Below are 13,421 nucleotides of genomic sequence, written 5' to 3'. Positions count from 1 at the left end.
AGTACCTAAGTAGAATAAAGTCTAAATAAATAAATGAGTCGACTCCTGGATAAATATTTACCAACATTGGTAGTACCTACCTATATCTTATATATCTATATTGATTTTTCATTTCTTATGTTCTGAAAGAGGGTAATTGTTGTTCTAAAAAGTGTGCAGAAAGTGATACGTTTCTGCAGGGTTATGAGCCCTACAAGGACTAACATATTATACCACCCTAACCTTATACCTACGACACCTACGTATACCTATCGTAGAAACTCACCCACATATGATTACCACCAATACATACTGATAACACTACCATAATCGTAAAAGGATTCCATGACAATCCGTCAACCATTTTGAAAATATGGCAAATATACTTTTGCACCTCACACCAATCCTATAACAGAACTGTTAGAGTTTATATTCGAATGTCAATTGAAAAAAGTCTTGGCAGGAGAATTACTACCCAATTAATATTATGCATCCTTTAACTACGCTATTGTAATGGAATAGAGTTGAATATCTAAAAGCAAACATTATTTTCTGATGGTCATAGTAGCTTTGTCCACTATATGGTAAAGGTATGCATGCATGAAAGTATTATCCTCAGCGCATCCACAGGAACCATCAACTCTCGATCCCCAAGCATGCAGTTTTTAAACATTGTGGGATCTAAATACAGTAGTTAAATACAGAAGTAGCGCTTTCTCTTTAAAGGTAGATTAGGTTAGCAAACCTGATAAGGGTTAATGGTTTTGAATAAAGATAGTTCTAAAGTGGCACCGAGTCGGATAAGGTAGGTTCCATTCGTGTTAGTAATCATTGTTTACACGACGACGATAAGGATTGATGGTCAAGTAAATGGACTGGTAATGTGGTTGAGTTTAGCAACTAGGGACTTTTCAATGATATGAGGCAAACGAGCAAATGGACAGACGAATCGGGAATATTTTGATGGTAAGCTGCAATATAATGCAACACCAGAGGCAGAGGGCACCTGACAGCGGCAGCGGCCTCGTTTTTTATTTATGAGTTTTGATGAGGGGCAGACGTAGAAGCCACTACATTCTCCGTGTTTTCAGATTCGGGTAAGGCATTAAGATTTAGTGGTGTATTAGGAGTATTGCTGAATGCTTGGGAGTTTATTCCAGCATCTTCGAGAGAAATTGCCAAATTGACCGCTTCGTCTAAGCTCAGGTTTAATTATTCTAAGAGTCTCTCCTTTATTTTCTGCAAACTAATGCCAGCGATGAATGCTCCACGCATGGACTCGTTTTGGTGTTCGTCTGTGCAGTCACTTGCTTAAAATTACATTCTTGGGCAAGAAGTTTCAGAGCTTGAACATACTCTTGGACGGTCTCGTCTGATCGTTGTTTTCGCGTAGCTAGCAGGTGTCTGGCAAGGACTTCGTTTTTCGGTTTTACATATATTTTCTTTACAGTGCTGATGGCTTCGTCGTACGTTTTGCTTGCACGTATATAAGAAAATATTGTAGGAGAGAGATGATCTACCAGGAGCTTCAGCTTAACGGAGTCCGTTGTGTCAGCGGTGCATTCTTCAGATAGAAAGTTATTGAATGTAAAATACCAATGGGCCCATTTTTAAATCAGACGCGGTGGCACTTGGTTGGTTCTCCGTCGAATCGCTCGGGGCGGAGATAACAAGATAAAGTTTTATTTTCGTTGGTCATATTTTTATGATGGTCAAGCAAATCTTGTCAGTAGAAAAAGGCGCGAAATTCAAATTTTCTATGAGACAATAACCCTTCGCTCTTACATTTTTCAAATTTGCCGCCTTTTTCTACTGACAAGATCTGCTTGACCAACATAGTTATTTTAGTTTAGCGGAATAAATTGATACATATAAGAAATAAACCATACGGAAACTTGGCTTTATTCCGCTAAACAACTCCATGGAAACCATAATATATAATATAAATAAATACAGAAGAACATTATATGGAAATAATCATCTAGACAGTATAGAAATACACATCATCTCTTCTGCATTCGTGCGATAGAGAGGTAGATAACAAAATATTGACGACCGGTCTGGCCTAGTGGGTAGTGACCCTGCCTGCGAAGCCGATGGTCCTGGGTTCGAATTCCATGCACATGCAGTAATGGCATTTATTTGTGTGATGAACACTAATATTTGTTCCTGAGTCATGGGTGTTTTCTATGTATATAAGTATGTATTTATCTATAGACAGTCAAGCAAATCTTGTCAGTAGAAAAAGGCGCGAAATTCAAATTTTCTATGAGACGAAGTCCCTTCGCGCCTACATTTTTCAAATTTGCCGTCTTTTTCTACTGACAAGATCTGCTTGACCAACTTTATATAAGTATGTATATCGTCGCCTAGCAGCCATAGTACAAGCTTTGCTTAGTTTGGGGCTAGGTTGATCTGTGTAAGATGTCCCCACTTGGTCAAGCAGATCTTGTCAGTAGAAAAAGGCGGCAAATTTGAAAAATGTAGGCGCGATGGGATATCGTCTCATAAAAATTTGAATTTCGCGCCTTTTTCTACTGACAAGATTTGCTTGACCATCTAGTTATATTTATTTATTTCCGCGTTAGGCCTTCTGTATGCCATGTCGATGATCTTTACATTTTAAGTGCACCGCACCTTGCGAGTAGCGAAACGCAGTTCTTTGTGTCAAATCAATAAACCCGACCAAAATAAGTAGGTACGTTTTAGCTTAAAGTTTTCGCATAAGCAACGCCTATGTAAATAGGTAGTGTTACACAGTAGATCGACAAATAATAACACTTGAATTATTGAATATTTCAAACTGTTAGCTTAAGAATTGTATGTAAAATATGCAATATCAAACCAACAATATAGTGAGAAAATAGTGTTCGCTAAGTATAGATCCAGTAATAGTGCCTAATTTGTACAAAATGAGTGGAACGAACAGTAGTATGGAAATACCGAAGGATGTATCGAAACAGTGGGAAATCCTTCTCCTTCTGTTGTCTTCTGAAGAAAAGAAGATAGACAGAACGTGTGACTGCGAAGTGGACACGATGAACTACTTCTTGAAGAATGAAGGAGTGGGGTTAGTTTATAAATAATTCTGTAAACAAGTAGAAATAACGCGAGATTTTCGTTTAAGGTTTCACAGTAACCTCTCTTTTAGACTCGTCGTAATCTGATATTATAATTCTTATGAGTTTTCTTTGGTTTTAACTACAGTTAGTAGCATAACTGAGTCAATATCAGTACCTCAGTAAAATGTAAATAATATGATGACAAACATATTTGCCTGAAAAAGCTATACGTAGAATATCTACTTAATTCTTAAGTGCCACTACATAACTTTATTACAAATGATTTTCTTCTTCTGCTATATATCAATGACCTACCAGATACAACTAGACATCAATGTACGCTTTTTGCAGATCACATATCAATTCTAGTGCCATGCATAATACTATATGCATGAATAATGACATTAATAATACTATACAATCTATAATCGAATGGCTTGAATTCAATAATTTATCTATTAATCTTAATAAAACCCAATTTATTCCATTCCGTAGTGTAAGAAACAATGGAAAGTTATTAGATGCCTGATACCAAAGACATATGTAACTTCGTATAAGACGAATAAAGTCTAAGGAAAAAACGTGCCTCGGAATTCAAGTAAAAGTCATTCTCAAATAGATGCCGCACACACCTTTAGCCTATCCTCGGCTAGATGGCGTGACAACACCGTTTCATATTTAACAATTTTAACACATAGATATCAGTGAAAGAACATGGTTCAAAATGATATAAAAATAATAAAATCATTTATCCATATATATACATTTTTTGATAACTTTATACGTTTTCATTTTGTTTTAGTCGTGTGTCGATAGATGGCAGTAAATTTACAGTGACTACGAAATTTACAATGACAGGACCCCTCTATACTATCTATTCTTTTTGCTGATACTATAACATTCTTAGGAATCACCTTAGACATTAATTGTAGTTGGAAAAACCATATAGACGCAGTGTGTGAAAAGCTCTTAAAATTTGCATATGTTCTGAAACAACTTCGCAACATATCTGGTTGGAACACAGTACTGATGGCATATCACGGATATGTTGCGTCTCAGTTAAGATATGGACTTCTTGTATGGGGCAATTCCAGTGACGCGGCTAGGGCTTGTATGGGGCAATTCCAGTGACGCGGCTAAGCTTTCATAGCACAAAATAAATGTTTAAGGGCAATGTGTGGGATGCCCCAACGGGAATCATGTAGGCCATTATTTGCAAAGCATGACATTCTGACATTACCATGTATGTATATTTTTGAAGCAGCTGTTTTTGTAAAAAAATACCCACATCTGTTCAAAAAAGCTAAAGATGTATATCATAGAAACACAAGGAACCCAAACAGACTTGTAATTGATTTTGTTCCAAATACTTCCCTTTTCATGAAAAGTAGTTATTATATGTGTATACGAATATTTAATGCTCTTTCTGATAATGTTAAGGATCTCCCTCTTAATTCATTTAAAGCACAACTTTATCGTTGGCTAAAAACTAAGATGTTTTACACTACAGATGACCTGTTATTGAGTAGTTAAATAGGTATTTAGTTAAGTTTAGTTTTAAGTGTACATTTGGATGCTAAACTAGCAAAATATGTATAAGCACAGATATATGTTACCCTTACCAACTCATTGTACCATATTTTAAGCGAATAAAGAATATTTATTATTATTTTATTATTCCGTCTAATACATTTTTCTTGATTTCATACTGAAAACTGTAAAATTGGACGTAACTTATTTTTCGCATTACAAAATTTTTTTCTTAGGCATTCTATCAGGCTTATTTTTGTATTTAGTTACTGGCGATGTATAGTCTGGTGCAAAACTGAAAAAATCAAGATTGTGAATGCAATTAATAGGAATCAGTTTCACATATGGATAGATTGCTGACACCGACACAAACACATATCACCTTTTATTTTTCAGACTAATCTTCATTTAACAACATTGGTGCAAAACTGATTCAGTACTAAATAAATAGTATCTAATGGATAAAATTATTATTTTTATCTGCAATAACATAATGGTTCAGGTCAGTTTATCAGTGTTGTAAACCATCTGAAATAATGAAAGAAGCATGTCAAAGTGATGCACATTGACTCAGTTATGCTACTAACTGTATAAGTAGAGGAAAACCAAGTGAAGTTTGTCAAGTTTAGATGTGACTTGGATGTGGCACGGTGACAAACATGTACACATCCGAAGAAAAAATATTTTTAATAACTAATAGCCAAGCCCTGCTATCAATGTTGCAATTCATTGAAAACAACTGTTGGCAACGGAGGGAAACCGTGGAAACTTCACCGTTTGTGCCCTATATTGCCCAAAAGTAATATGTATATTTAAAAAAAATATTTTACTCAGAAATTGATATTTATTGAATTCACAATTAGTTAGCTGCGGAAAAATTGTTTTACTGTACCGTAAAACCTCCCAACTATAGTCCTAAGCTCCCAACTATGGTCCAAAATTAACTTAATTTTTAGGGTTCCATACCCAAAGGGTAAAACGGGACCCTATTACTAAGACTCCGCTGTCGGTCCATCCGTCCGTCCGTCCGTCTGTCACCAGGCTGTATCTCACGAACCGTGATAGCTAGACAGTTGAAATTTTCACAGATGATGTATTTCTGTTGCCGCTATAACAACAAATACTAAAAACAGAATAAAATAAAGATTTAAGTGGGGCTCCCATACAACAAACGTGATTTTTGACCAAAGTTAAGCAACGTCGGGCGGGGTCAGTACTTGGATGGGTGACCGTTTTTTTTTTGCCGTTTTTTGCATTATAGTACGGAACCCTTCGTGCGCGAGTCCGATTCGCACTTGCTCGGTTTTGTTTTGTTCAGGTGTGTCTTTTGTAGTGCTAAAGCAAGATATGTTTATAAATGGAAGAAAAAACTCGGAATAAACCAAAGGCAACATTGGTATTGACATTTAATTTGCTTTTGAACTTGTGGAACATATTTGCAGTATTGGACTATAGTTGGTAGGTTTCACCATAATAGAATATGAATTCTAAAATACCCTAACTTTTCCACCTCTGTCCCCAACTTTGCCTATTCATTTTTTTTATTATCAGAATTACACTAAAACTTATTACAAATCTAAAGTATGTAGAATTACTAAATTCCCATGATACAAGTTTTAGTGAAATTTATATTTAGAGCTAATGCAAATTTATAGTTTTGTTGTATGTTCTTTAAATAGTGACGAGTGAATTTTGTAAATTATATCATTACGAGTACAACATTATCCTTATATTTTAATCAACAGAAAAATCCTGCTCCACTGGCTCAGCCAAATGCGCTCAACGTACGCCTGTAAGACCAGTGACTCGGACACTGCCCTCAAATGTGACTCCGTGTCCCTGCTGTGGCGGCAGCGGGGCAACGAGAAGTTCAGAGCCAGTCTGCTGCTGGACAGCTACGAGTGCTATAACAAGAGTGTGCTGTATGCGACACAGGATGGAGATATGTTCCCTCTCGCTCTGGCTAATAGGTCTGCAGCGCTGCTCAGGATGAAGAAGTTTAAGGTAATGGGAATCAAATCAGTTACTTATCTTACCTACGTAATGTCGTTATAGTTAATACCTATAGAACTTCACTCAGTTTTTGACTTGAAATGAACTTGTTATAATATACACAGTGTAACATGAGGATACTGAATAATTTTAACAGCATATTCCTAATCATATTTAGAGACAAAAATGTCCTAAAAACTTTTTTGAAATTCGCCTAGTTTCAGAGATAATATTAATAAATAAAAAAAAAACAAGGTTTTATTGTTACATAGTATAAAAGGCCTTTTTGATGGTGATGTTGCTGCTATGGGATGTAGTCTAAATATCCTTATTGATAGATGTCAAAAAGTGACAAGTAACACTTTGCAAAAAGTAGGTGTTACGAAAAAATATGTAAAAATCAATTTAAAGTGACAAGTTTACCAATAACATTTATTTTTTTATGTACAAATACATTCAAAAATGTGAAAAAACCAAACAAAAAAAAATTTTTTTTTGGCGAAATTGACCTAAACTCATATTAATTTTTTTCCTTCTTTTGACCTCAGAAATGCATGGTTAAAATTATTCGGTTTCCTCATGTTACACCATGTACATATAATAAATATGCATAGACTCTCTTTCCACAAACTTAGCAGAAAGATTGCATTCATATCAACCCATAATGAGACCCAATTTCCTCGCTCTTAAATGTATCATTAAACTAGTATTATCTTCCAGGAATGCCTCTCCGACATATCCCTAGCCCTGTCGCACGGGTACCCGCGCGAGCAGCGTCACAAGCTGCTGCTCCGGCGCGCGGACTGCCACGCGGAGCTCCGGGCCCGGACCAAAGCCTTGGCGGCGCTGGACGAGGCCAGGGCCCATGCGGCGGAGCTTAGACTGTCCCCGGCTAGTACTGGTCAGCATTATCTTTTTAAAGTGACTCTTAGATGCTAATGGTCACCTCACACTAGCGTCTTTTGAGCGTCAGAGTCTAGTCAAAGTCATTCAGTTACTGAGTCCGCTCAGACCACATTCCATAGACCTAGTATTATATAGATGTGCTATACGCGTGCGAACATACGCAATGCGTCAAAATGATTGGTCGGGTTATTTGTTGCCCACCATAAACCATACTAAATTTACGGTGGGGAATAAAAAATGTGAGTCTGTGACAAAGACAAACAGTAATAGCGTTATCTCTGCTTCTCCTACTGAAGGTTGCATAAGTGCATCTGTTCTGTCATCTGGCACTGCCCTCATTTCATCTGTATATTATTGTACCTCTATGGAGCGGCCAAACCAAAGAATCGTAGAAAGTCATCATTCTAAATCTCAAACAACAACACAAAACAACAACAGAAAACTGTGTGACGAAATAGTTATTTACGATACAAGTGCGGAAAAGAGGAAAAAAAGTGCGGAAAAAAAAGTGTTTTAAATCGACACGAGTTGCGAATTACCTATTCGCACGTGTATCGTACAACGTTTTACAGTACATTATGGCCCTTTAAACTTTTGACATACGCACGAAAAGTGCTATTTTACGCACTAGTGCGGGAGAATAGGACCATATGTACTGTAAATGATTTTTTTTTGTATTTAAGATGTTTATTATAGTATATATGTTAGTTTGTAAGGTAAATAAATAAGGGGAAAAAGGTAAAAAAATGCTTTGATTGATTGATTACTCAATGATAGTATTTGGCATCCAAAAAATAATTGGCTCAAAAGTGATTGACTTAGTCGTTAATTTTTTTTCTCCAAAATCTGTAAAAGTCAATGTAGGTAAGTATATTTATAAAGTTAGGGATGTTCATTTTGTGGCAGCAGCAGGGGATCTGGTGGGTGCCCTCAGTTCCCCATTTAAAAAATTCACTATAATTACTTCGCTTTTACAGCGGAATTCGAGCGACTCGTGAAAATAATGGAAAACAAGATGGCCGCCCAACAAGAAGCGGAAGTGCAGAACGAGGGCCCTTTGCCCGAGCTGCATATGGGCGAGAACCCCAACTTTGTGTCCGCATCTAATGCTATAGAGTTAAGGTACTGCTTTTGTGTACTTTTATTTTGATTGTACTTATTGAATTCAACACGTGATTATTAGAAGTACCATATCCTTCTGAGTCCCTGAGGTCTTTATAAAGGATTTAATCCAAATGGAATTTTCAATTAAAAACTGAATACCGGGTGTGGCCTGTAACACGAGCAAAGAATTAAAACATAGATTGTACTCCTCAAACGGTGACACTTGTTCAACAACTTTTAAAAATTATGAAGTTAGACTATTATTCATACAAAATAAATATTATCTTCAATGGACGCCATCGCCACGCCATATAATTGTGATTGACGTTGCTTGTCACGCTTTAAGCATAACAAAATTCGCAATACATTGCGTCTTAGAATAAACTTTAAAGTGTATTAAAAATCAAACCACAAGTTATTTTTAAACGTCGCTGAGCAAATGTTGGTCAGTATGAGGAGTACTGTACAGCCTACAGTTTAATTTTTTGCTCATATTACAGGCCACACCCGGTATAAGAAGGTTCCAAATTCAAAACTGCAATATTGACAAGGGGGACTCAGGAGGCTAGAAGCGAACATTACGATACAAGTGCGAAAAGTAGTCGCACGTGTATTGTACAACGTTTTACAGTACATATGGTTTTTAATTTTTTTACATTGGCACGTATCGTCTTTTACCCCGCCCTCGGGCCACTTGCACCATTCCACTAACCCGGAGTTAACCGGTTAAACCTGCACTTACCATGGTTACCAGTACAATTTGACACTGGGTTAACGGGTTAACTGGTTAACCCCGGGTTAGTGGGATGGTGCAAGTGGCGCTAGGGCGGTAAAGTAGGTGCATATGTATTGTAAAAACCGTTCCCGACGTATTATTGAGCTTTAATAGAATGTTCTATTTTTACTATAATATACAAATTTGATATTAAATTAATAGTTATTTGTACAACAAGAGATCAAAGTTTGATATTTCTTCGAGTGCTTATTTTGAGTCCCGTGCAAGCGAAAGATTCTATAATAGAGAGAATCTAATTTAGAATCTTGAGCGTAGTAAGGGACTCAAAAGCGCACGAGATGTAAATAACTTTGATCTTGTGTAGTACACAAAAATTTTCACCTGAGCAGTGAGAACATACCTATTAGACAACTTGAAAAATGTAATCCTTTTTCATCACTTAATACCTGCACTCATGTTTTCTTAAGATAGACAAACAATTTTGCTCACTGTTTTTAAGAAGCAAAGTACTCTTGTTCGAGCTGCTGAGGTGAAAAATACATTTTAATACTTCCATTTCAGGCAAAACGAAACAGTAGGGCGGCACGTGGTCACGACCGCGCCAACACGTCGAGGCGACGCGCTGTTCTCGGAGGAGCCCTACGCGTGGGTGGCGCTGCCCTCGCCGGAGCCCGTTTGCGAGGGCTGCGGGGGCGCGGGCACCAACCCTGTGCCGTGAGTACGAGTACCTGCAGAAACTTTCAGTATGCACATAATGGGGTTGGCCGGTGGAAGTTTTTAGCAGATGGCGCCATCATAGCTTGCCCCGTCAATCCCTAGAATTGTGTCAAATTTTTGTTTTTTTAATACGCTGGATGCCAGCTCTTTAAGCCAAATCTCATAGAAAAAGGGGCAAACCTTTGAGAGTTGCCAATCCCATTGGAGCATGCTGAAAGTTTTTGAGATCATTTTGGGGACAAAAAATAATTTTGACCCACTCGCATGTCTCTACGCCCGGGAGTATTCAACTACGAAACGGCCAAGTGCGTGCCGGCCACGCATAATGGAGGGTTCTGTACCTTCACACGGTATGATAAAGCCATATAAACAAAATGGCGTACCTTCGAAGCGGATTTTTTTTGGAAAAAAACTTATTAATTGCTCTATTGAAAACAATTGTTGTAGGAAGTATTTAGCTATATTTTTTGTACAGTCCGCAGCAAATGTAGCTAAGCAGAATGATGATGATGATACGTTCAGAATGATCTACACGGAACCTTATTCTCTTGACATAGGAGTCCGTGTGTAGATCATTTCGAGCACTAGGCCCGCGTAGCTACTTCTGCTGCTGACTGTACGCCCTGTTCATAAGTGAGGCCGCCTTTTTATACAAACGCTTTTTAGTCGCGGCTCTGTGTGTCTCATAAAGATGCACTAAAAAAACTAAGCCAAATCAGATGTGATTTAAATTATCGAACGGAAGTACCGTTAAGGCCGGCCACGCACGGGCGAACTCACCGCGCGACCGCTCGTGCACAGCCGGTCTAATCGTCTACCGAAAGGCTTTCTAATACTTATGTAATCATTTGAATACAGAACGTTATTAGGTGTTTTATTATTTATCTATAAAGCTAACTAACCGAGTTTCAAAATAATAATCTTAAACGACTCTGCCTAGTCCCATAGTCATGGAGGTATATGTCTATTTTTTATTTTCTTTAATAAAGCAAATAATATTGTATAAAACAGTAAATTCTCGATTTTTGTGCACTTTTATTCATTTGAACATACGCAATACAGTTCTGAGCAAGCTTGGATGTACGGAGAAGTTTGTAAGACTAGTGAGACTCCTACACGACGACATGGAGTGCTGCGTGGCTATCGACGACGAACAATCTGTTACGTGCGGGGTGAAGCAAGGTTGCGTCCTAGCACCCACTCTGTGCGCGTTGTATTTTTCAGTCGTAGTCCGAGAAGTCTTATCGACATGCTCCGAAGGTGTTCGCGTCCGCTATCGCACTGACGGCAACATTTTCAACCTGGCCAGATTCAAAGCACGCACAAAAGTCTAATACGCAGTGATCACAGAGATCATCTATGCAGACGACTTGTGCTTTGTGACTGAGTCCCCAGACGGCATGCAACAGCTCGTGTCCAGTTTCGAAGAGTCTTACCGCAGATTTGGGCTCAAGATCAGTTCCAAGAAGACTGAAGTGATGTTGCTGGACGTGCTCAGTCAACAGACACTGGTTTTTAGACTCGGCGAGGACCAGCTGAAGCAGGTTGACAAGTTCTGCTACCTGAGATAAGATTGTCAAAATTGTGTAAAAACTATAACATGTTATAAATACGAATATAAAGGTATTAACAATTTTATCCATTCGAGGGGCACGATTACCTCCAAGTGGTTTGTGTTGGCTTAATAAGGCTTGTGTTGTGGGTGCTAGACCACCCACAAACTAAAATAATGAAAGTTTTAACATGATAGAAATTTATAAACATTTTGGACGTATAGACATTTCAAAGGCACCGTGTAAAATTAGGACATGAATTTGTTTTTATCAATAACTACTAAATTGTTTTTTTAATAGTTAATATCATTCGTCTGTCCGATATCGATTAAAATCGATTATTGATATATATTATGTTGTAGAATGAACAACACTAATAGTCGCCAAATTTGACAGACGAATGATAAATGGCCTGTACCACGAAGTCGAAGCGATGCGCGACAGTACACGGCGTCAGCTTAAACGCTCAAAGCAAACGCGGCATGTAATGTAAATATAGTTTTGTAACGTTAATCTAAATTTACTCAGGTATATTATTGGAATCACATCTTGGAATACTTAAAAAAATAGTTTTATAATGAATTTAAGAATAATATAATTTTAAAATTACTTAGTTGTGATAGGAAATATGTCGTTGCATTTGGGTGCTCGCAATTTTTGGGCTGTTGCAGTTAATTATCACACAACGAGGCATTTTTTAAGTTTTCGCGGACGTCCGGCTGCAACAACTGACGCGCGTGGACTGTCAGTAGTGACGGGCAACCTCGACGCTTGGTCGGGGTTCGGACACGCGAAGTAGATGCATTTGCGTCATATAGCTGGTGTATATATCTGTGATTTTGTGTAAGAATGTCCCTATAATAATATGTATTTATTTATTTAATAGAATTCTTGCATTTTTCAGGTGTGTCACATGTTCCCGCTCTATATACTGTTCCGTGGAGTGCCGGGTCTCAGCGACCCACCACCGCTGGGAGTGCCCCGGGGCGACGTTCAACCTCTACCCCACTATTGGCATCGCCCATTTAGCCCTCAGGTCAGTGTCAGCCTGTATACTACTGCGTAAAAACCGGGCAAGTGCGAGTTGGACTCGCGCACGAAGGGTTCCGTACCATAATGCAAAAAACGGCAAAAAAAAATCGGCAAAAAAAAAACGGTCACCCATCCAAGTACTGACCCCGCCCGACGTTGCTTAACTTAGGTCAAAAATTACGTGTGTCGTATGGGAGCCCCACTTAAATCTTTATTTTATTCTGTTTTTAGTATTTGTTGTTATAGCGGCAACAGAAATACATCATCTGTGAAAATTTCAACTGTCTAGCTATCACGGTTGGTGAGATACAGCCTGGTGACAGACGGACGGACGGACGGACAGCGGAGTCTTAGTAATAGGGTCCCGTTTTACCCTTTGGGTACGGAACCCTAAAAATGACGCACTACATCCGATAGTGTTCTGGTGCAGTCTTCAATCTTTATCCTGCAGCCGCCGTGCAGCGGGCTCAGCACGGTTCCATTTTTATCGACTATCACTATGCGCGTCCCTTTCGCACTTACATACTTGTTAGAACGTGACAGGCATGGTGACAAGGGATAAAAACGCGACCGTGCTAAGCCGCCAGGTCAGGATCTCGACGACTCAAATAAAAACCTTCAATTCTTAGTGAACTGAATATAATTTTCCAAAGTACTGGTTTACAAGGGTCTCTTGACTAAACGGTTGAATGCAGAAGTGGTGGTTATTGTATGGAGGCTGATGAGAGTGATTTTGCATAATTTGAACAATACAAAGTGGTTTTAAATATAGGTGCCTCTGATTGGCCGCGATACAAGATATGTGGAGCG

The 13,421-nt window shown here is 38.3% G+C and overlaps 1 protein-coding gene across 2 annotated transcripts in view; it reads left to right on the top strand.

Annotated features, from left to right (window-relative positions):
* Positions 1 to 2,651: 2,651 nt before the first annotated feature.
* Positions 2,652 to 13,421, top strand: part of LOC134805374 (SET and MYND domain-containing protein 4-like) — a 33,906-nt gene continuing 23,136 nt past the window's right edge. For both annotated transcript variants that reach the window (XR_010146271.1, XM_063778711.1), the window contains exons 1-6: positions 2,652 to 3,049; positions 6,317 to 6,575; positions 7,284 to 7,464; positions 8,447 to 8,591; positions 9,871 to 10,023; positions 12,484 to 12,615. Coding sequence is in view for 1 of the 2 variants with exons in the window: in XM_063778711.1 (XP_063634781.1) it covers positions 2,892 to 3,049; positions 6,317 to 6,575; positions 7,284 to 7,464; positions 8,447 to 8,591; positions 9,871 to 10,023; positions 12,484 to 12,615 (1,028 nt within the window). In the remaining variant the exon portion in view is untranslated. The remainder of the gene's footprint in view (positions 3,050 to 6,316; positions 6,576 to 7,283; positions 7,465 to 8,446; positions 8,592 to 9,870; positions 10,024 to 12,483; positions 12,616 to 13,421) is intronic.

The sequence above is a fragment of the Cydia splendana genome, chromosome Z (assembly GCF_910591565.1).
Source record: "Cydia splendana chromosome Z, ilCydSple1.2, whole genome shotgun sequence".
Taxonomy (NCBI): Eukaryota; Metazoa; Arthropoda; class Insecta; order Lepidoptera; family Tortricidae; genus Cydia; species Cydia splendana.
This window is presented reverse-complemented; position numbering and strand designations above follow the sequence as displayed.